We start from the raw sequence: 25,705 nt of genomic DNA, 5'->3' as shown, positions 1-25,705 counted from the left end.
GGAATTACAGGTAATTCCCGATGCACTTAGTTAATACAAGTAATTCCTGAAACGGCCCAGTTATTACCAGTAATTACTAATTTTAAAATGCATTTTTACACCTATTTACTGACTGCTAAAGCAATGTTGTATTATGGTCAGATGATCAAAAGTTATAGTAATACTAACTAGCTATATATATAGAAGATCAGTTAGTACTCTTAAAATATTGAATGGTTGATTTGTATTAAAAATATCTTGAATAAATATGGACTTTTAAATATATGGTTAAATCAGAGTAACTTAAGTTTTAATCCAAATTGGTTAAAGTTGAGCATTATACATATATTTTTTAGCAATTTCAGCAGACATAAAAAATGGAAAATTCTCCCAAAGCATTTTGTTTTAACTTTAAAAAAACTGTTTGAAGAATATTTAGACTTAGTACCTTATAAAGATAAGATAACGTTATGTAGGTTGGGAACTGGAATGAACTGTTATGTATTAGCTTCGAGATATAAAAATAAATAAATATATTTTTTTTGTTTGTTAAATCATAAATATGATATAGTACAATTATAACTCAGCAGCCAATCTGGTTCTATTTTGTTAAATTAGCTGAGAAACAAGGTTGATAGGTTGTGCACTTGCGAGTTAATATTTGGACCTTATTGAATACGTATTCATGTGACCTTCAATTCAACCCCTAGCTGGAGATCGGTTATCGATGTATTAAGTTATTAAAATTGTAAGGGTTTTACAGAACAAATCGTCTCGCCTACTTTTTCTGTTAATCGCAGGCTCAACAAAAATGAGGAAAAAAAAAAAAAAAAAAAAAATATTATAAAATTTTCCTCTTGATACTATTTTTTACTAGTACTATAAGAAGCTTCTGTCAAAATTGGGTAAAATCCAGGATGGTTTATAAAGTATAATGTTTTAAAAACTTTAACTGCAGAGTGTATGTAATGTTAACTGGGGAAAAAACTAGTCCGTTTATCCTGTTTATAAGTAATATAGGATAAAAAGGATTTCTTTTACAAACTTTACTTTCGGATATTATTTTATGATCATAAACATTTAGCTTCTGTCCAAGTTTGGTAGAAATCAAGGATATTTGGAGAAAGTTATTTTAAAGTTTTAAAACACAGTGCATGATTAAGATTTTAGTTTAACAAAATTATGAAATCAATTTCGGATTGATATCATTGTCTTGCATGCATATATTTACGGAGTTTTAAGACCTAAAAAACAAACATTTTCCTGTTTCAATTCCCAAACACTAAAGAGTGAGCACTTTTGATGTGCCTTATATTCCTACATCCTTAAGTAAGCTCCCTTAAAATCCCTACCCCTACACTTTCTTTTTTGGTATCTTGAATTATGTTTTTAATTTTAAAACAAAAACATTAAGTTAGTAAATAGCTGTAAAAATGACAGAAAAAATCAGTAATTACCAGTAATCACTGAAACAACTAGTAAATACATGTAATTACTAAATTGGCTAGTAATTACAGGTATTTACTGAAATGTTTAGTAATTACGAGTAATTCCTAATTTCACCTATTTACTGTAACATATATATGATCTTTGCTCATTGTTGAAAGTTGTACAGTGACCTGTAGTTTTTAATGTCTATCTCATTTTGGTCTCTTGTGGAGAATTGTCTCATTGCCAAATTGGCAATCATACCACATCTTCTTTTTGTCGAGCCTGCATTTTTTTCAAATATTCACTCAGTGGTTAAAAGTTTTTTGAAATTTTAATAACTTCCTTAATTATGCTAGATTTCTACCAATATTTGACAGAAGCTTGATTATGATCAAAAACTAGTATCTAGAATAAAATTTTGGCAAAATATGTTTCCTTTTTTTTTTAGGTATATTACTTATATATGAACTTAGTTTTTCTTCCAGTTAACTTAACATGCAGTCTTCAGTTTAAGTTCTTAAAACATTTATTAGATTAATAAAGTAGGTGAGACAATGGGTTCCGCAGAATTTTTTATATATATAAACTGCAAATGGTGTTTTTTTAATATATGTTTGATGATGAAGATATTTTTAGGTGAACTGATTAGAAGGTAAAAATTATAAGGCTTAAAGTAAATATTCAATATTATATGATTCATGGAGAGGTTATACAATAAATACATAAATATGCAGATTTATAAAACATTTACCAAAACAGGACCTTCATTCCATTACAATGTCCAGTAAAATGCATTATTAACTTTGTAACTTTTTGCTTTGTTTACTTCAAATTTAATGACACTGTTTGGGTAATTACAAGTTCATGTTGATTGAAATATTATATATTACCATGAGAAGCCTATCACCAGCCTTCAATGTGCCTTCTTCAATGGCTGCACCTTTCTGGAGAATATTTTTTATATAAATAGGAGTAAAACCTCCAGCCGGATTGTCTCTTGTAGTCACACTGAATCCCAGACCAGATGGACCTGTATCAACAAAAAACTCATATAATAAAGTTAGTAAAAGTGTGTTTCTAAAATCTTCTTTCTATTTCCATTTATCATAAGAGTACAGTATTTTTTTAGTATGACATTTTACTTAAATGTATGCTACAATTAAGCTATCTTTCAATCATAACCACATGTTTAAATACCATTAGACTCAAAGCATACAGCATTTAAAGTTATGTCATAAATGCAACTGTACAAATCTTTTCAGTTTCAATGAACAAGAATAAAAGCTAGATTATATCAACTATTGATAAAATTTCAGAAAGTTTTCGTAGTAAATACCTTTTTTCAACTGGAGCGAAATTTTTGTTCCAATTTTCTTGGTATTAGTTGGAGCTATAATTGCATTCTCTTGAGATGACAGTGAAGTCTTGGGATCTCGAACTGGCACTGCTGGTGGAGTTTTCTTTGTTGGGGACTGTGGTTTGCTTGGTAAACCAGGTCTAATAGGTGGTCCTGGTTTTATTGGTTGTGGATCTCTGGCGACTGGTCTCCCATCTGTTGAGTCTGAGCCTAATGGACTATTGCTAGAACTGGGACCAGAATCAGTAGGTGTACTAGTTTTATCAGGACCAGTTGGAGATAAACAATTAGAACTGTCTAGTTTTGGTGGTGGCAAGGACAATGGAGAAGGTTTTGTTGGAGAATATCCCCTTGGTTTTGGTAGGGTCGGTGGTGGTTGTTTGGGTAAGGCTGGTGCTGGTTTCTTTTTAACAATTCGTATTTTGATTTCATCTCCTTTCATAGATTCACTAAATGTTTGTCTGGCACTGAAAAAACAAAATTTGTGTAATATTAACTTTCAGGTTGAAAATGAGTCACTACACATAATATGAATAATGTAATCTTGTTTTCTGTTGTCATTTACGATAATACAACAGAGATGGTATGCAAATTATTGGAAGAAGAAGAACTTGCCAATTAAAGCTTAATGTTAAGAAAGACAATTGTTAACTTTATCAGTGCTCATGATAAATATCTTCTGACAATATAAGACACACACCAGGAAATGAACGACATAGAATTATTTTTTTTGCAAAAGGTTACACTTGTCAGTTGAAAATAAATAAATAATAATGTGCTGTATTTTTGTTGACAAGATGTGACTCTGATTTTACCTTATAAAGCTGACATTAACTAAACTGATTCCATTGATTTCTACAATTCTATCGTTTTCTCGCAGACGACCATCTTTGTCAACCCTCCCTCCAGGTTCAACTCCATGTACCAGTAATCCATTTTCTCTGTAAATTACAGACAACAGTTTACAAACATGTCTTGGTCAATGTAATTCAACGTTATTCAACATATGCGTTGCTTAGGAAAAATTAAACATTTTTTTTTTATAAATTATTAAAAAGACAGAAGGATTTTTTTTTGGTGGTGGTTGTTCGCGTAATAAGATTTTCCATGTTTCAATTTTTATTTTTCAAACTTGTGTGCATGTTTAAATTCTTTAAAACAGTATTTCTACCTATATAATTGCTACCTTCTATTTTGTTTTACATTGATTATGTAATTTAGCTACTTTTATTTGTTTATATCTTATGCTCATATATAAAATTACTAATTTTGAGAAGGGTCATTTGCTTTGACCGATCAGATACTTACTTCCCTTCTTCATTGTAATCGGGAACCACATGTATACCAAGAGGACCTCCTTCTGTTGGTAGATTTATTAATATACTTCTGGAAAAAATAAAGAACAACATATTTATTGTAGAGACTGGATAACTATATAGAAACAGATCTGATGTAGACCAAATTATTTTTCTAACCAAATGTTAAGTTTTTTCCAATAAGTACAAAATAGCAAAAAGTCAAAGTAATTTTCAGTTTACAAGTTTCACTGAAACGATCACCTTGTAAGGTCACTGAATGATCATAAAAAATATGACAGAAATGTAGTCCTTGCATCCACTCCAATAACTAAATATAGAATATCATTGAGCAATCATGTTTACAGACTAAATTCTGAAAGATTAACCTGTGCACTGAAACATGAAATTGAGGTTGAGGGCATATGACATAAATTTCCTGTCAGACATATAGTGATATAATCCTTATAACCAAATAACCAATCTAATCTTATTATTTAGAGGTGTCTTGTGTAATTACAGAGAATTTGTGTCATCCTAATATTTGACCTCACCATTTGGGTTTGTCATGAGATTTAGGTCAGTTGACCATATTAAACCTGAATTAAAAGGTCTCATTATTGTGAATGTGTCCGCAACAGAAAAAGTAAAACCTATGTCAATGCTTCAGACTACTTTCAATGAGGGAGAGAAAATAAGGTCTTATAAATATATATGACATCTTTATATTTCCAATTTCATTGCCTTCAGGACTTTGTATAGAACTACTGCGCTCTGTCAGACTTTATGTGTAATTGATATATTAATCCTTATGTTCATCAAAGACTCCTCATAAGAAAATATACCGCCATATCATTTCCGATTAGTGGTCTACGAAACTTAATCTTATTTGACTTTTTTATAAACTGAGTAATTATCATATCACATAAATGTTTGAACATAAAATTATGAAAAATAATATAAATAATCCAGTATAATAATCTTACCCTTGTATATGTGGTTGGTGAACTCTGCTGATAACATCTGGGATATCTTTCTTCACATCAGAACTGACTCCACCCAAGGGCTCTTTCCTTTCCATCTGAATCAAAACATATAATCATTGGATTATGAATTAAAATTAAATAAAAAATCAAACAGAGAAAGAAAAAATAAAGAATTAAAGAGCCTGTAAGCTCTGATGGGAATGAGGAAAAGTTAATGAATAACTCCAATTATACAATAACAATGAAAGCAGACCATACCAACCAAGCCTACTATGTGCCATTCTGGCCAACATGACACATGGAGCATTCTGAATCTGATTATGTTAAGAAGGGATTCATTTCAGGGACTGAGCCTAGACTTAATCTGTACAGGGAATTGCTGGTTCCCTAGGACTGATGAAATTCAGATTCTATAGATAAATTCAAATGCTAAAGTCTTCCTCCCCTTTATTTATTTTACACCAGTATGACCAGTGCCATTTTCATAGTATTCAATTTTTTCTCATATGTTAAATTCAAACTATCATATCTCCATGTGTGCACTTTGAGATTTTTTACTTTTTAATACTTATTTTCTTAGCAGATAACAAAATCATGAATGCCCCAAAACTGCTAAAAACTACAATTTTGACCAATTCTAGCCAATTTTATGAATCCATCCTAGAAACAAAATTTAGAAGCTGTGCATTCTTAAACCAAACAAAAAAATGACATAATGTCAAGTTAACATTATAGCCTATTGAATACAAAACCATTCATTTTGTAAGAGACTTTCTTAGAGGTAAGAATTCAAAATTCTACATGTCGCTGTTGCATCTTAGAGGTCTCTTACCAAAATGACACCAATATACATGTCATACCTTGCCCCTTCTTTTGTGCCCTAAGTGTTCTGTAAAACCTCTAATTAACCCCTTGCCCTTGTTTTATTTCTATCCCACATTTTGCCCTTGTTTTATTTCCATCCCACATTTTGCCCTTGTTTTATTTCTATCCCACATTTTGCCCTTGTTTTATTTCTATCCCACATTTTGCCCTTGTTTTATTTCTATCCCACATTTTGCCCTTGTTTTATTTCCATCCCACATTTTGCCCTTGTTTTATTTCTATCCCACATTTTGCCCTTGTTTTATTTCTATCCCACATTTTGCCCTTGTTTTATTTCTATCCCACATTTTGCCCTTGTTTTATTTCTATCCCACATTTTGCCCTTGTTTTATTTCCATCCTACATTTTGCCCTTGTTTTGTTTCCATCCCACATTTTGCCCTTGTTTTATTTCCATCCCACATTTTGCCCTTGTTTTATTTCTATCCCACATTTTGCCCTTGTTTTATTTCTATCCCACATTTTGCCCTTGTTTTATTTCTATCCCAAATTTTACATTTATGTTCTATATTTTTTACTTGTTTTATTTTACATTCTTCACTTGACCTCTGTCCTTATTTCATTTTACCTCCTTTCCTTGACCATTATCCTTGTTTCAATATTATCTTAAAACAGTATTTTAAGTTTAATAATGATAACAATACGTTTTGTCAATCATCAAAATAAAAACAACTGTTTACCTACATACATAGCCTTATCAAATATATATATATAAATGAACAAGTTACTCATGATACTTAGTTCTCTAGTTGACACCTCTCTTACATAAGATCAGTGTATATAATGATAATTGGTGTGGACTGGAGAGCTTGAACACACTGGACTAATAGTAAATAAATCATTTGTAATGTAATAAAGATATAAATGTCTATCATCCTGTTGTACCTATTATTACCTGTTTATAAACTGTGTCAACAAATGAACAATTTATCAATTATATTTCTGGGTGACAAAATATTTTCTTTTTCAAAGGTTAATAGCTTTTGAAAAGTTTTCCATTCTGGCTTACCATGCTTACTCTCTCCTGATACAGTTTGTAATGGGTATAAATTGTTACTTGGATGGAGAGTTGTCTCATTGGCACTCACACCACATCTTCCTATATCTATATAAAGAACCCCCACAAAACTTCTATTTTCGACATGTATTTAACTGTTTTCACCTGTATGTGTATATCCATCACATTTAATTTTATAGGTTGACACTAGGATCTGAGTTTTTGCCAAGGTATATGTTGTGAGACTAGTAAAATATAGTTATAACAAATATGTACCACTGTACACATGCTAATAGGGGATTGTTTACCTCTTTTATTTGTACGACCAAAAAAAAATGATTAAAGTTAATTCAACATATACAAAAATTCAAAGTATCAAAACAAGGAAAGAGTTTGGCTTACTTTTTAGGGTTCATCTCTCTTTTTCAAAGGTATAGATGTGATAATAATTAATGTGGACTGAAGAACATGAACACACTGGACTTATAGTTAATACATCTTTGTAATTAAATAAAGCAATACATGAAGTGATTCTGTTCAGTACATGTAATACTAATAATAGGTTCATCAGGTGTCTGACAGATGTGAAATGTGTTCGCACCATCACTGTCAAGCTGATTTAATATGATTCTTTACCAAACTACCAGTGACAACAGTATTTCCTGATTGCAATATAGCCACACTCCATGTATAATAATAAGTGATAGGAATTAACTGGAAACTCTTACCTTATATATGAATGTACATGTATATATTTTAATAAAGTTGTATTTTTCAATAATCCTTAAACTTGTAATGAAATAAAAGTTCCCCTTTAACTAAAACTGAATTCATTTGCTGTGAATTCTAACCCGTATGAACACTTATACATGTACCTCAATTTCATTTCCAGGTATATTTCAATAATGCTAATTAACATATATTCTTCTCACATATAGATATTTGTTTATTTACTTCATTATGTATAGTTCTAACTAATTACCTGTACTCGGTCCTGTTGTTTTTCCTGAGCCACCAACCATTTGTACATGTCTGGCCTGTTCCCAAGGGACTGCCGCCATGAGTCCCTCGCGAATCTGTTAAATGGATTAGTGGTGGCAGGATTCTGAGTTCCATTTCTGGGTGAAGAAGTTCCGTCAGAGGAATGTTCCTCGATCACCTGTAAGAACATAACATATGAAAGGTAAACAATAAATACATATCTTAATACATGTCAAATATCATAGGTAAAATAACCCAATACACATCACTTATAGTCTGTTTCCTAATGTACATATGAATAATAATCTGACAATTATACCATTGTCATCTTGGCTCTTATAAATCAATTAGGACTAACGATTGTCGATTCTAGAAATGGATAGGCCTCTCCATCAAATTGTTTAAAGACAGTCATTTTCCCACTTAGGTTTACATATAAAGACATTCACAATCACACCTTTTCCAGCCTCAATAACAAATACATGTATCTCTTTACTGCTGTGATACAAAATGGATTAATTATATACAATGCAACCACAGTATAACAAAGTGATTATATTATTTTATAACAACTTTGATTTATAACAAATTAATTATGTAATCTTCTTGTCATTGAGAAATGTTTTGTATTATAAATGAATCTTAACTAGATGAAAAATATCATAAGGTCACAATTTTTTTTTAAATTATAACATAACAATTGTAAATTCATTTTGGTCAATGTTTAATTACAATAATCAAAACTGTCCTTCAATAAAAAAAAAAATACACTCAAATCTCTTACAATCAACTTCAAGTATATTTCAAATTTATATTTTAATTTGCTGTAAAATAAAGAGTTCAATGGCATCTTCCTAAAGAGGCCTTAAATACTGTAAATTCAGAAATTATTGTGTGCATTTATTATTGCGATTTTAATTTTTGCGATATTTTTGCAATATTGAGAAACTTTCTGTTTAATTCACACACATAAAAATTTTGTAAGGGTTCCGCTGAATCCAGTGTCTTCTTGCCTACTCTTTCTGTTAAACACACACTCAACAAAAATGAGGAAGAAACCATTAAATTTATTCCTCTTGATACTATGGTATCTTTTGATTGTAAGGCCACACCAATTTGATTCCTTGTTCGACGGACCCGCCCGCACCTATTTTTTTCAAAACAGATTTTTTTTATTTTTATTATATTCCCGCTTCCCGCATCCGGAAATGAAATCATGTCCATTTCCCGCACCGTTTTTTGTAAATATTATATAAAGATCTCAACATTTGTTTTTTAAAATCACAGTCTAGCCTTTATATAACGATTTTTAACCTATCAACACCCCATAACACTGTAAATATCTGCGAGAATATTTGTTTCAGCATCAGCATGTATTCCAAGCTGGAGTGCTCCGATATAAATAGAAATACCAGTACAGAACAAAACGTTGGTTTCTTTCCCCCTAACTTATTTTCCCTATAAAAAAAATGTTCGTTGTTAAAATAAAGTACAAAGAACTTCTGAAGGATTTGCCTTCAACTGCAATTGTAATGTATGGTGACGGTGATACCCGCTGCAGGTTTGTACACTAGTCCTCGTTGATTCAGAGACCTGTCGTTCAGCAGTTATCGTTTGTTGATGTGGTTCATTGGTATTTTCCCGTTTGGAAATTTTTCGTATAATTTATAGTCGCCGTCAGCTAAAATTCGTAGCGGTTATCGGTAAAAATAATCTAAACTATCAACCGCGTTCTCTCGAGATATAGTTTTTCTCAATCCATTCATAAATCGCAAAAAGAAAAACCACTACTGACCTACCTTTTAAGTGATCGCACTGTAATAGTCCTGACCTTCACATTTTCCAGAATGTTTTCCATTGTAATTCCGCCATCTTCGTTTCTATGAGGATCATTTGTTTACATGTGAAATTCGTCATTTACGCAGTTTCCTGAAATGTTCTTTTCATTGATGTGATACGGTTTCCCGCGCTTTATGCAAATGTTATGAAATTGAACTCCAGGAGAACACTTCCGGAAAAAACAATGGCGGATTCCACCATTGAAAATAGTCTTGGAAAATGTGAAGGTCAGGATTATCACAGTGCAATCACTTAAAAGGTAGGTCAGTAGTGGTTTTTCTTTTTGCGATTTATGAATGGAATGTGAAAAACTATATCTCGAGTGAACGTGGTTGATAGTTTAGATTATTTCAATTGATAACCGCTACGAATTTCAGCTGACGGCGACTAGATCGTTGGTTTTCCTGTTCGAATTGTGTACAATACTAAGTTGTGGTCCCTTATAGCTTGCTGGTTGGTCTTGATCAAAGCACTGTGTAAAAGGCCGTACTCTGACCTATGTTTGTTATTATCAGGTTGGGACCAACCCTCCCTCAGACAAGGGCCTTGAAGGGGAAATTTTACCATGTTTACTGTTCAGTCTGTTGTAGAAAAGAAAATAGAAATACTAAGGATTTGTACAGTGCTACTATACAAAACCTTTGACAACTTAGAATTTTTTACTCAAAAAGAGGAGAAATACATTGTATTTTAAACAACTTTTCTAAAAGAGGGATGGGTCCACTTATTTTGAATAATATTAAACTGTTAACATGATTGAAGTAAATGTGTTAACATGGTTAAAGTCCAGGAATATTACAAAATTCTTGGACATGTTTTGAACATTTAATACCAAATATTATAGTTCTTTGGGAAAATATAAGCCCTTTTGTATTAAAGTGTTTTTACAAAAAAAATATATTATAACTTGAATATTTTGACCCCTCATAAAAGGGATATTCATAACATTAAGGGGTTGTTCTGAACCTGATTATGACTTGGATGGAGAATTGTCTCATTGTCAGTCACACATACATAGACCAGATTTAATTATTCAATTATTTCTTGTTGAACAGGGAAAACATACTTCATAAATTAAAGAAATGTCAAGGTACAAGAGATAAATCAAGTTTTAATATAGTCAAAACCTACTATTTTATGTTTACAAAAAAAAAATATAATCGCTCGTCTTTACTTTTTAAGCTTCGCCTCAAAAATTTGCAAATTAAATATTTTTTTATTAAAATTTTCAAATCGCTCGCTCGCCCCAATTTTTGGAGTCCAAAAATCCGTAGAACAAGAAATTAAATTGGTGTGGCCTAAGAAGCTTCTGTCCAAGTTGGGTAAAAATCCAGAATAGTTTATGAATCTAATAAATTTTTTAAAACTTTAACTACAGACTGAATGTAATCTTAACTGGAACAAAACAAAACTTCCTTCTATATACTAGCTTTTGATCATAAACAGGCTTCTGTCAAAGTTTGCTACATATCCAAAATAGTATAAGAAAGTTATTAAAATTTCAAAAAGTTTAACCACACAGTGAATGTGTTGTTTCCTGGCAGAAAATCTAAGTCCATTTAAAAGTAAAATACAGAAAAACGGATTTATAGTTTTACAAAATTTGTTCTGGATACTGTCTCCTGATCATAAACAAGCTTCTGACCAAGTTTGGTATCAATCCAGAATAGTTTAAGAAAGTTATTAAAAATTACAAAAACTTTTAATCAGAGTGAATATTTGTGGATGTCGCCAACGCCGCAATGTAGGGTCACTTAGTTTCGCTTTTTTCGACTAAAGTGGAAGGCTCGACAAAAATGCAAGTTTAAATAATTCAGATTATAACCCAGTCACATTTTTCTCAATAATTAAAACAACGCCATTATTTCTGAATTTACAGTACTCAACAGGCTAAACTGCTGTCATTCATAGTTCTTGAGAGAATAAACTTCTGATGTATTAAGTGTTACTGTTTGTGTGTACATTACTTATCTACCAATAATTGAATTAATGTATAAATCTGGTAAATTAATCAATGAAGTTCCCTATTTATGTGTTCTATACATCAGTTATTCTCTTGGACAATACCCAAATGATATATAAGGATGTGAAGTCAATTGAAACACAGAGAATTTCTATCACAGCTTTATCTATTCCCATTGAGTAACAAAGTATCAGACAAAATAATTATTTCTACATCTGCATTCTAGAATTATAAATACTGCAAATTCAGAAATTTTGTACAATTCTTTTGAGATTGTTCAATCAAAGACCAAAAGAAGTAAGAATTCAGAAAATGCTGCATACTAGTATTAATAAAATTATCAAAATATAAAATGCCAGTTTTTATTTGTGCTAATCTTCCTCTGTAGAAATTCACACAATATTTAAAACAGTATTCAACTATACCCTCTATAATTAAAGGCAGTCAGCACATTACCCTGGGTCTCAGATGATTTTTTTTTATTGAAAAAATCCTATGCGAATCAAGTATGTGAGAGAAAAAAAATCCATGGAGGAAAGGGTTAATTATTTAAAAACGAAAGCTTCAGTAGGAACAGTCTGACATAAAACTCATGATAGAAGATACTTCAGTATATACATTAGAAAATTAGTAGCACATCTGATAGTTTGATGAGTAGTCTGGTAAGGCTAATTCAATCATCTAATTATCTCAATGTCTGATGTACGACTGTTGCTTAACTTCATACTCATTTCCTTAATGAAATCTAGATGTTTAATCATTAAATACAGACAATCGTAAAAACACACCTATCCGCCTCATCAATTAGCATTTGGTACTATCTTTTGGAAGCATCTTTATTGTTTGAAATTCAAGCGGAAATGTGTGTACTAGTGCTTTACATATCAGTGAAAGATTTCACTTTTCTTTGCTTGGCTGGTATATCTATATCTACCTCTTTAATTTTTTAGAAACTAGCTATAACATAAAAGATACAAAGGTTGACTAGATAAATTTGACACAGGTATTTGGGCAGTAACTTTCCAAATCTATCATATTACACTGCTAATATAGGTTTATTATCTTCATCATTTAAAAATTAGTCATGTATAAGACTGTATCATGACATTGAATCTTTATTGTTTTAGAAAATGTTTTTTTTCATATCATTTTCTGCTACTTTCACAAAGGTTTAAGCAGAATGAACTTAACATCACAGCTTACTCTGTCCCCGTCTAATGAAATGAAAATTGGGACAACTGCTTTAAATTATAAAATCAAAACACATTAATAATATTACTTCCATTGACATTTTCTAGATGGGACTAATTATGCCCTAAATAATTTAAAAAAACCATTTTAATGTCATTTCTCTCATATAAAAGATACTGAAACCAACTGATCTATGGACAATCTTGAGTGTAATCTAATAAAAGACCTTAAATAAATTCAAAAAGAGGTTAATTCATGCCTGACTGTGAAAATATTTAGTGTTATGATACTACCCAAGATAAACTTTAACCTAGATTGACACAATGAAATCAGGATACAATATGGCCTTTCATAAAGTTAGTCTAAGGAAACGTGGTATTTAAAAAGTGAAAAGGTGTTTAACATACAAAAGGATAATTTGCTGTTAATTTAGATAATTCTAAAGTTGTTTAAATAATAATTGCCAAAGATATGTTAATTAACAACATTGAAAAATGTTGTCTACAATCCACAATAGATATATTGAAAAGAACATTGTACCTGAAGTACTCTAAAAGTCAATAAAATAACAATAATTCAAATGGCAAATCTCTGTTCCTTTTATTTCAAATAAAGGAATAGCAAATGGTTATGCATAATACAGCTTGCAGAGATTCAAATAATCAAATAGTAAATCATATTGATCAATCAGTTGTTAAAATTTCACTTCTGCATATGTAAAAGGTAGTACCTAGTAAATAATAAATAAAACATAATTTATAATGACTGATGTTTTAATATTCTTTATCACTTAAATTACAGTTTACTTGTAAATTTAAAATAAATTTGAACAGGTGAGAATACCTGCTAATTATTGCCTGACATGCACACTCACAGATTGTTATTCTATTTATCTACACATGAAGCCCCAATTAACTGTATCCAGTCTAACCTTCTATTTGAAGTACCCAATAATAGAAATATTAAACAGACCAATAAATTGAATAAATTTACATAAGTGAACACTTCAGCAGGAAAGCAGTTTACCCTGATAATACCACAAACATTTACTGATTTAAAGGTGAAAGAGACTTGTAATAAGTTGACAAATTTGTACAATGTTTAAGATCTAGACAAGTAAACCAATATATATATATATACCTATAGAATAACCATACGTTGTCTCAAGATATTAGTTTGATTTTGCCAAGGCTTAATACCAGGTAGAATGTGATACTTCGAATAACATATCAGTCACATTTCATGTTCAAGTATGGTTTCTCTTATTATACTGCAACTATTAAAACTTCCAAATGACTATTTTTTTGTGTGAAATCAACAATAATGAATATGAACCAGACAACATCAAAATTTGGTATTATTTCATGACGCCATAGATAAAATTGTACAAAAAACATTATTTATGTCACATATAAGGCTAACATGATAGGTATTGGCAAATAATATAGTTGCAGTACGTTTAGCAATTATAGTGTAATTAAAATGCAATAACAGTTTTTGCCCACACACACACACTTAACACCAACAAATCATAGTAAAATAATTTTGTTCTTGAAGAGGAATTGTTTCAAGGGAATACATATGCAACAATTTTTCATTATGTTTTCCCTTCACATCAATTTGAGCTAAGAACACATAAAATATTAGGAAGAAATGACTGAATAACTGAGGGTATGATTTCACCATTTTCTCAAGATAATATTTTCTGCTATACAAAATATATTTATGCAATATTTAGGTTTCAATTTGACATTATTTTTTTCCTTCTCTTGTAGGTAAAGCTTTTTCTTATGTTTACATTACACTTTTATTTCTTTTTCGTTTTTAGCTGATAGAAGTTATCCTTTTGTGTTACAATTATATTTTATCTTAATTTTTTTAATGCCAATTTTCTTTTCACTTCAAACAATATCACAAATGTTTAAACATTTTTATTAATTTTCTATAAATTTGTGTATTTCATATATAGGCATTTCTTTTTTTTTATGATTACATGTATTCTTTATTCCAAAAACAATACAGTTATAGTTTAAAAGTTAACATTACAATAAATGTTATAGTTTACATCACATAGTAATTTGTAGAAACTTTATATGATACAATAGATTTATACAATTCCGGAGCATAATACACATTAAAAAGTTACAAACTCTTTGAGCATTGTATAAATACACCATAATCTTTTATTTAACACACAGATAAAATTTGTATAGGGTTAAATGCAGATGGATTTCTCTACTAATAAGATTCACATGAGTTCATATGAATTTCTTAATATTTTATAAATTCCATATTAAAATGATAAATTATCCTCTACAGAGTTACAGTCACATATATTAAATATTCTAGCATTCCTGTTTATATCTAAATTCCTTCCAGTTTAAATGTTCATGATATGTGCATGTAATTGATACTTGCTAATTGATGGATTGTATCTACAATTAACAGGGTCTACTCAGATAAAACTGCAACACCAGGACTGTCAAACATGTATTTGTAAAACTTAAATTTAGTGAACTACTTAACAAATATAAATTTAACTTATCAATCTTTACACTAAAATTGTTACATGTACTGCTACTGGGGTCAAACTGTGTTAAAATTAAAAGTGTTAATATAAGTAATTGTACAGGACACCTTAGTTATAATAACTAGAGTGCCATTGCCACCCGATGTAAATTCCATTATTATACATTATTATAACCATGATAACCATGAATACTGTTAAAATCATCCCCCCAAAAAAACTATCTCATTTCTTTGTGTTCACAAAATTTATATTTCTGTAGCCATCAACTTTAATATTTTGTTACAAAGTTTTCTGAATATTTACCGGTACTAAGAAAATATCAAACTGTCTAAAATGTCTAAATTCAGCCTTGCATCCAAATATGAAAAGCAGGTGAAATGTGGACAAAATTACACTCCACCACTAATTATAGATCCTAAAACTTACACTTCAAAAGAACATGTTGTAGATTGTAGAATGTAAGTGAAGGAAGATAATTTATCTATTTATTATATTTTCAAATATTCAAATATTCGTTTTTTTTTAATTCACATAAAATATATACTTAACTTACATTTTTGACTTCACATGTAGCAGGAGGTGTAACATTGTCATTTAGCGTATGAAGTGTGGGTTCACTACCTCTTCGCACTCTTAACCTCGAACCTGAAAATAAATGTACAGTGGATGTTATTTAGTTATGTCAGAATGTTTTGTATATGTATAGTTCTAAGTTTATTTTGACTTAATTTTTTCATCAACTGTACAAACTGTACAAAATAATTAATTTCTTCACACATTCCTTTTTAAAGATACATCCTCAATCAGTTTGCTGTTCCCAAAAAATGAAGATCAAATGCAAGCTTTTATCTGATTATTTTAGTATTACCAAACATATGTGTTCTTTACTGACAATATATGGTTTCTATTCTAAAAGATACCTACCAGCTGAGAGATCTTTAGGTGTGACAACCACTGTGTCATCCTCATTTACAGTGTGATATGTTTTAGGAGGTCTCTCTACAGGTTCTGGACTAGCTGTTCCTGTTGACGAGGCACTAGCACCATCTCCATTGTGTGGCTGGTAGTTATTGGCTCCCTGCTCCTCATAATCGGCTACAAGCTACAAATATCAAATGGGTGTTCGCTGTGAGTATAACAGTACCAATTTGCTCTAATCAAAACCATATTAATAAATATTCTAATTTGGATTAATGACAACTACTATGGAGGGTATTGTACCAGATGATAAATATGTTTCACCCAAAGTTCTATTTATAGTTATGACAGCCATGTTGGAAAACAGTCATATGTTTACTAAATATTACATAAATAAAAAACTTTTCCCCCAATCTTATTTAACAATAAAGTTAACTTTTTCCCCCTTGATTTAATGGATTTAATGAAAAAGATACTGAATAACCTCAAAAAAGTGAGTTTTTTTTTTTTGTGTGTGTTGTTTGCTTGCTGTCTCATTGATGCATATGCCACATTTTTTATTCAGAGAAGTTATCAAGAACCTGTAAGTGTACTTTAGGTTAACCAATGTTGAACAATATAATACTTCCATGATTGAGTATATTTATAGCACTTAAAACTATACTAGCAAAGTATTCTATCTAATTAAAACATTTGTTTGATACCTGTCTGATGAAGATATTTTTGGGGGTTCTGCAATAAAGACATGAGCTTCGAAGAGATGACTTTGCAGCTGGTACTAGCAAACAAAGTAACACATACATTTGTAACTATAATACTGAATTACACAGGCTAAACAAATGAGAAAATGTGAGATAAATACCTGTTCTTTGTCGTCAACCACATCAACCAGTAAATCATCAGGGTCTAGTATTCCACCATCAGTTGTTCTTAGGTTGTTTACTGATACCCAATAATCACCAGACTACAATACAAATACAGCCAAAGTTTAAAGTTTACACAACATACATTTTGTATAAACAAAATTCCATGATTCTGTTCAGATATAAAAGGTATTTGGAACATCAAAAAATAACTTGAGTAGCTTACTCTATCCACCAATTTCTAGTTTTCCACATGATAAAATATTTTCCATATATCTTCATACACTTTCTTTGTACATGTTGTACAAATCTAGTAATGATAAAAACCTAACTTACCATTCTAATACCCACATGATCAGTTCTGTAACTTACCATTTTAATACCCACATGATCAGTTCTGGTTTGACTAATAGTAATCAAAGCTCTCCCAGGTTTGTATTAGCAGGTCGAATGTTAGGTTTTATTTGTCAACATACATGTAGATAAATTTACAGGCCAAAGTACAAAATCATTGTATATGTTTACACTTTTTGTACAATGAACAATTCGTTTATATTTATCTAAACCTTCAATGAGATTACTGTACAACTGATACATTGTTTTACCTCTATCTGTCTTTGTCATAGTTATATGATTATACCAAATTTATAAAGTTGATATCTCACTTTATATTTACCCTATATTTCTTATTCAACTGACAGAGATAAAGACAAAAAGTCAGGTTGACAATTAGTGCTGAAATATTAAGGTAATCATGTGCATGTCTGAAGACAAGAAACCTGTTAAATGTTGTACATTTTTGTATTTGCATTGCATATTACTTTATTTTTGTATTGTGTTTACCAAGATTGAAAGTTTTCAAAGTTTAGAATTTGCCATAAAACACAGACCTTCAATTACATGTAATTAAATTATAAAAGGCAGGTACATGTGCAAAAATGTATGATGCTCTCTTGAAGTCTCTTCACTGCTTTTCTTGTTTTATTACATTGCAGGATCCTGTTTTAACTTTTCAAAATTATTAACTTATATTATGTGAATAAATATAAAGAATGTAAAGAATACCAATAAAGTCCTTCAAAATTAATGACCCATTTTTAAGTAAAAAAATACAGGATTATATCAATAAAATAACTCTTACATCATGTACATAATTCAATCAATTCAAAGCAGCGTACATATATCTAGTGAAATATATAGGGCTAATAACTTTTATCACATTTTTCTCTAAAATTTTGAAAAAGAATTTATTCTCTATTAACATGACTAATTTCCTTTGAAAAGATGATGATGATGATAATTAATGGCTGATTGTTTAGAATCCAGTGGCAAATTAAATAGATATAGGAAGATGTGGTGTAAATGCAAGTTCAAATTAGGGAAGTAAACATATTAAAAGTGATATGAATATCAACCTTTCTTATACATGTACTAACATTACCAACACTCTGAGCCTAATTTTTTAACAGGCTAAGTCATAGCCTGCCACATTATTTTAACTCTGGGCAGACCAGTCTGTGCTTTCAATCATTATTAAAGCATGCTTAGCTGAGAAACAACAATGAACAAGCATCAACTTAAAATTTGTTGATTTGACCAGGATAGGGCTTTACCTTGCCCACTCAAAGGGAGCACACTACCACCAAAAAGTTTTAAGACAAATAAAAATATTCTCCATAATCAAATCACATAATATAATTGAATTTCATCATGTTTGATGAGCTGACAACAAGCATGTGGTGTTCAAATGTTAAGTTTATATCTAAATTAAATGTAAAATATTTGTGCATGTACATTTGTACTCTTCCTGATAATACTACAACAATGCCTAAGAATGTGTAAAACAAATCATATGGGGAAAAAGCTTGTTTTAACTTGTAATATCATAGTTCTAGCAATAATATGTTAACATGAGAAGTGTACATGTCAGTCTCCCTTTTATTATATTTTAGGGCTCATAACAGCCTTGTAATTGACAATGAGCACATTTCTGTATGAAACACTTTGTCAGTGTTAATACATTTATAACAAATTGTACACTACTATACCCTTTTTCACCAAAAAAAAGAGACTAAAAGTCCATACTTAACTTACCGGTAATCAAATTGGACATAATTATAACTAGCACATTTATAACATGCTTATTATTTAACAAAATGAAGTCAATGTTTACATACATGTGGGTTTTAGAGTTAATTATAAACCTTGCAGATACAACCATACATTGTACATGATGTACATGTTTCAATGTTTTACCAAATTTAGTAAAATTCAATTACCCACCATGTAAGGACATATGATATGCAAGTCAAATCCACAGGGAATTAAACAGATAACTAAAATGGATTAATTAATAACATTAAAGGATCATGATGGTCATTCTATTGTCAATGCTTAATGTGGTGTATTCAAATGAATTCAGACAATCAATATCTGAAAATGACAAAGTGTAAACCAATTTCACTTCCTTTATCAGTTATCTCCTTCAGTGCACAACAAATCTAAGACACACCCCTTCTTAACAACCTCAGGTAAACAGATACTGACCTACTTATAATTCAATAAGATGGGGTAATATTTGAACAAATAAATGTCAGATAAAGGTGTAAATTTTGTTGATAATCTTACATAACTCAAATATCTTAACAGGACTGGAGTCAACCATCTGAGACAACCTTAAACCTAGACATTATGATGACAATATCACAATCTGATAAATCCATTTATTAATATATGATCCATTGTAGAATAAATTATTTTATCAACTTTACCATGATACGAATTCCAGTTCATTAAAGGTTTATATATTCTTTGTGATTCACCTTAATACAGAGGTGATTTACACTTCTATATCAGTTTATAGAAAAATTGCCTGCATATTTTTTTGTATTTACATGTGTACTTTTTTACCAATTTTTTTCTTCTTGATAAATTGTGTAAGCAAATACAATTTTACACAATAAAGAAATAACAGAATAGATTGTAGCATTTTGACTCACTCACTTATTTAATACACTGACCAAATCAGGACTTTGTAAACAGAGATTTTAAATCTCCACTACAAAACTATATCTTTACCTTAGATATTCCATCACATTAAACCAGAAATCAATAGTATCTAACTCATGTTCATTTCATGTAAATTGTCCTAGGTCAACAAGCCTTTGGTCAAAAGTGAGGCTAGGTCAATTGACAAAATATAGCAGTATTCAACCACCCTGCTTAAAACACTGAAGTAGTAATTATAATAAGATCATTAAAAAAAAATTTACTGAATGGATACAGATATCTATTTTGCCAATTTTCAAACAAACCTTTAGAATTAAGAATGTATACCTTAAAATGCATCATACATGTAAAATGTACATGGAAATTTACATTTTGAACCGAAACGTTTATTGGTACTTGCATTGTGTATCTTTATAATTCATACATGTACTTTGTATTATATTGATGATACCTCATCTAGACTATAAAATTGAGAAAGGAAATGGTGTATGTGTCAAAGCAACAAACACCCAACCATAGAGTAGACAACAGCCGAAGGCACATGTACAATGTTGTTGATCATCTATACCTATCTTATTGTATGGTTATTCTTTGTCATAGACCCCTACATATATAAACACATCCCTGGATTTTAAATGTTTAGATTTGAGTGTTCTTGATGTCTATTTCATTACATAAGTTGGGTTTAATATATATATAATGCACATACAAAATAATAAACTACATGAACAAAACTATAACTACATCTTGAAAGAAGTAATTGTATATATATTGACCAGGAATTTAAATACTCTTTTTGATTTTTTTTCACTTTTTGTATATGTACAGGTGTACATTTATTTTTTAAAACTAGAAAATGATCCTGCAGGATAATGGTTTCTTGTACACTCAGACATTGTAGTTACCTTAACTGTTGCTTTTTTAAACCTTGTGATGGCCTTTTCTATTAAACTGTGCACTGGAATCTCACCATCTCCACATGGAACAATAACTCTGACTCTATCAAAACAGACAGTCACTTTCATTGGCATTCTTCATGAAACCAATTGTAACAGTCTACACATGTACATGACCTATGCATTTCAGATCATTCAAATCTATATCTCTACATCATCAACGAAAAGTATAATCAACCTGAAATTAACAAAATTTTATTAAATGTTGTCATTTTTTATATAATTAATGCACATTTTAAGGTTTGCAATGTAATAACCATTGCTTAGCAAAGGAAGATGTAATTTGTGCATGTACTTTGTAGATTTAGATTTATATACAGAGCTTGTGTCAGGTCCAGGCTTTCAAAAAAGGAGCATTGATTCAGCTACATTTTACTTAGCACACTCATTGTTACACCTTTCTCTCAGTCTGTAAATGACTATTTCCTGAATAAATTTTAAAATTCTAGTTAATCCTTTAAAAAATGTCCTAAAATTTAATTATACACTATATGTGTCTATGTTGAACATGTTGCATGGGTGGCCATTGTATGCATTGTTTCGCATTTGTTTTTTTATAAGTGAGGTAAACAAAAACATGTCTACATGTATTTCCTGCCTCCTGTCCAATTCTATGTGTAATCACCCTTCAAATGTTTATTGTAATGCAAAAATAAAATCGAAGAAATACAGTTTAGTGTTATTAGAGGAGATGACCAATCCTCCATGTATTTTCTCTTAGTTACTAGTCACTTATTTAATTTAGTCAAAAAATTAATAAGATGAAAAACAATTGAATAATATATACAAATATAACAGCTTTAAATATTTCAAACAATCAATTGTGCATGACCAAGTACATGCACTTGATTCATAGTTGATTAAACACATGAATTGCAGTGGCAGATCCAGAGGGGGGTCCCTGGTTTTGTAGTTGGAACCCCTACTTTTTTTTTGGATGATCAATGCATTGAATTGGAACCTCTTAATGGAACACACATACAACCTCCTGGGTTGAGAACCCCGCCTTTTGAAAATGTCTTGATCCACCCCTGAATTGTCATATAAATCTGGACCAGACTTTTAGACAGCATGTGATCTCAGAAGAAAAATAATACATCAAAATGCAATAAAACTACTTGTAATTTTGTATGACAGGCGACAGAAATAATATAAAGTCATTGGTCCAGAAAATATCATTTAAAAATTAAAAATTAGCAAAACATCACATTGTAAATTATTCGTTACTTTGAGTGATTTCACTGCATCAGACATGATCTCCTCAGACAGAAGTGACCTAGTTCAAATATATATTTCACATGTACATTTGTACATGTAATGTATACAATACCCTTAGGATCTTACAGCCCACCCGTAGTTGTACAAACATACATGTATACATGAAAAGCACAACATATCTATAACAAATGGTGGTGTAAATGTTGTATTTATGGCTACAACAGCAACCTGATATAAATGTACAATGAATAATAAGTTCGATATTGCTTTACTTTTATGAGACTTCTTTAAGATCTATTACACTTTCGATTTTATTTTGCCATCTGTATCCTAGACTATGTGGCTCTTCAAAATTAAATTCTGTGACTGTGATGCCATTTTTGTCAAGAAATTGGATACAGATTCTGAATACGAAAACGTACCTAATTTTCTGCAATGATAATCCAGTGTCAGAAGAAATGAATTGATACTCCAGGAAATTAAAAGACGCGGGGGTCGGGTGACATACCCGAAGTAAAATATTTGTAAACACCTGGTAAAACACGATCGTCTGCGCAGTTTTTAGACACAATATCACACTTTTTACGAAGTTTTCGATAATCCCATACAAAATTGAATTACTTGGTATAGTTTTACAGCAATCTTAATCATTTATCTGGCAGAAAACAATCAAGGTAAACTGTTTCAATTAACTTTGATGACACATATCATGTTGAGATATATTTACTTGCCTCGTTTCCGCTTTGGAGTTTCCTAAGGGATGTAACTATTTATTTATTTTTGATAGATTGCGAGGCGATCACCTTTGTCGGCTGTCTCCTTTTTGAAATACAAAAATATTCCTAAAATAATTGTTCAAAGATATCACTCACCTTTATTTTTGTTTTATTCATTATGTTTTGGATAGGCTTTTGATCAATATCATATACATTTGTATTTTCGTCCACCTGGACCTTTTGTATGACTTTTATGGCAAGCAAAAGTGGGGGGAAAGGCCAATTTTTTTATACTGATTTTTTAATTTTATAATGAATTCATTTTTTAATAATAAGAATTTATTTTTTCATATCATTAAGACATCATTTTCGAATCTATTGAAAAATGAAGTTTTAATACGGTATCAAAAAAGAAAAACTCCATTTCTTAAAAGGGCACTAGCCTAGTACGAGATATATTTTGTTTTTGTTTAATCAGAGACATATATACACATATGTGTATATATGTCTCTGGTTTAATAAAAAAATAATGAAACAACAAAAATCAAACTAATTCGATCCACACAAAAATCCTTCTTATACAGGTTAAAACGATGACTAACATATATTTTTAATCTAAAATAATGCAAACGAACAGACATAGAAAAATCCAAATACACGAGTCTGACATTTTATATCTGTAAGTATATTTATATCCATTGCTTACATGGCAATCCGGAATGTTTTTTGGGGGTCAACTCGACAGTTAATTTGATTGCGTCTAGACTAAAATACACACGAAACGCTACCGTGATATTATCCAGCATATGCTCGGTATATTGTTCATTTTAGACATTTTAGAAATAACATTTGTTTTATATATTTATATTCAAAACATCACAAAATGATGTTTATAAGTCACATCATAATTATAAAGTGAACAAACTTTTATAAAAAAAAAAAGAGCAGGAGAGGCCAAAGAAATAGCCATTGGGATATCATCATCTCTCTCTAATGTTCTAATGACTATATTGAGACGGAGCCAAATATTCAGATAAAAATCAGATAATTTAGCTAAATGAGGAAGAGAATCAAATGCTTTTAATCGATCCATTCAAATTGAGGCAACTTTTAATCCGATGTCATTTCCAAGATCTCGAAAAGCATTGAAGGCGTTGTTTGACTACCTTGTCCTATTCGAATAGCATATAAAAGATCATAAAAGGTTTTCAGTTATTTTTAAAAAGTCCTTTTTTTTTAATTTTACTTAGATCTTTTTCAAGCACTTTTGATATCATCCGAAGAACACCTTCGGGTGTGACTATAATAGTAGCATAAGGGAAATGGGCTACCATCCATGTCACACCATCAATACTTGCAAAGCAAACAAATCGACAACGCAAAGGTGAAGCGTTTTTAATGCTGTTCGTCATATCAAAGTAACATTGAGGCCTTCAACACAAAGCAAATAAAATGTTTCATCTATAGTTCTTTTTGCCTTCTAAACTGACAAAAGTGTGCTTTGCCTTTCCTATGCCAAGAGTTTATAGTTTAGTGGTTGTCGTTGGTTCATGTCTGTCATATTTCTTATCTTAAATTTTGTTTTTAAATTTGACTAGTTTTTTTAAATGCAATTGTTTCATATTTTTTCATGACCTTTCATAACCGACTTAAAGGTAGGGGTTTTACTCATTGTTATTGGAGGTATTGTACCAAATTTTCATGCCGTGCGGAAGACCTTGGAACAGTAAATCTATATATATATATTCCTGGGAAGACATAACCTTTCAATCAGTATTAATGTCATTATGAGGTCTGGAGCTGGCATGTCAGTGACTGCTGGTAGTCCTTTGTTAATTTATGTAAATGTATCATTGTGATTTTGTTTTGTTTCATTTGTTACCTATTCCGACATCGGACTCGAACTTTTGTATACTGGCCTCTGATTGTCTTGTATGATTTTTAATTTTAGTTTATTTATATGTTTTGGATAAAAAAAAAAAAAAGAAGATGTGATATGATTGCCAACGAAACAACTCTCTTAAAGAGACTAAATAAGACAGAAATAAACAGCTACAAGTCACCGTACATGGAGTAAGACATCCATTTTCACTGAACTAGTATACTTTTTTAGGGGCTAGCTGTAATCCACCTCCGGGTTCATGATTTTCTCTCTGTGTTGAAGACCCAACAGTGGCCTTCGTCTGTTTTCTGCTCTTTAGTCGGGTTGCTGTCTAACACATTCACGATTTTCATTCTCAATTTAATAATGTTTTTGACAAGTCAGTCCGTTTTCCGACAAATCTTGTTCTTTTTGTCGCAACTCATGAAATCAAACAACAGAATTTGTAGGAAACTTTGTAGACAATTGGAACATTTCAAGCAGATGTTCATATCCATATTCTTGTTATGCTGCCCATTAAGGGCCCTTGATTGGAATAATAAAAATATTTTTTATTCTTATATTCTATTCTTATCCATAAGAATCTTTCTCAGTTGACGTTGCATGAGTTAATATAGACATCTAAATTGGTATCTGGCATATTGTCATTACTTAAAATGATAGTACATCTTCTAAGGAACAATTTGGACATTTCAACGAAATCTTTTACT

General features: G+C 30.5%; 1 protein-coding gene across 8 annotated transcripts in view; it reads right to left on the bottom strand.

Annotated features, from left to right (window-relative positions):
• Window positions 1-23,137, bottom strand: part of LOC134706282 (partitioning defective 3 homolog B-like) — a 44,117-nt gene extending 20,980 nt beyond the window's left edge. For 6 of the 8 annotated variants that reach the window (XM_063565060.1, XM_063565064.1, XM_063565063.1 and 3 more), the window contains exons 1-11: window positions 22,820-23,137; window positions 21,129-21,357; window positions 17,214-17,315; window positions 16,358-16,535; window positions 15,987-16,078; window positions 7,912-8,088; window positions 5,049-5,143; window positions 4,076-4,153; window positions 3,583-3,708; window positions 2,747-3,234; window positions 2,301-2,440 (exon numbers count right to left, since the gene is read on the bottom strand). In XM_063565060.1, the coding sequence (XP_063421130.1) occupies window positions 2,301-2,440; window positions 2,747-3,234; window positions 3,583-3,708; window positions 4,076-4,153; window positions 5,049-5,143; window positions 7,912-8,088; window positions 15,987-16,078; window positions 16,358-16,535; window positions 17,214-17,315; window positions 21,129-21,254 (1,602 nt within the window). In that variant the 5' untranslated portion in view covers window positions 21,255-21,357; window positions 22,820-23,137. Of the gene's footprint in view, window positions 1-2,300; window positions 2,441-2,746; window positions 3,235-3,582; window positions 3,709-4,075; window positions 4,154-5,048; window positions 5,144-7,911; window positions 8,089-15,986; window positions 16,079-16,357; window positions 16,536-17,213; window positions 17,316-17,550; window positions 17,611-21,128; window positions 21,358-22,819 lie in introns of those variants that run through there. The other 2 variants (XM_063565066.1, XM_063565065.1) reach the window with 2 other exon arrangements.
• Window positions 23,138-25,705: the final 2,568 nt, after the last annotated feature.

Source organism: Mytilus trossulus, chromosome 2 (genome assembly GCF_036588685.1).
Source record: "Mytilus trossulus isolate FHL-02 chromosome 2, PNRI_Mtr1.1.1.hap1, whole genome shotgun sequence".
In the NCBI taxonomy this organism is placed as follows: Eukaryota; Metazoa; Mollusca; class Bivalvia; order Mytilida; family Mytilidae; genus Mytilus; species Mytilus trossulus.
This window is presented reverse-complemented; position numbering and strand designations above follow the sequence as displayed.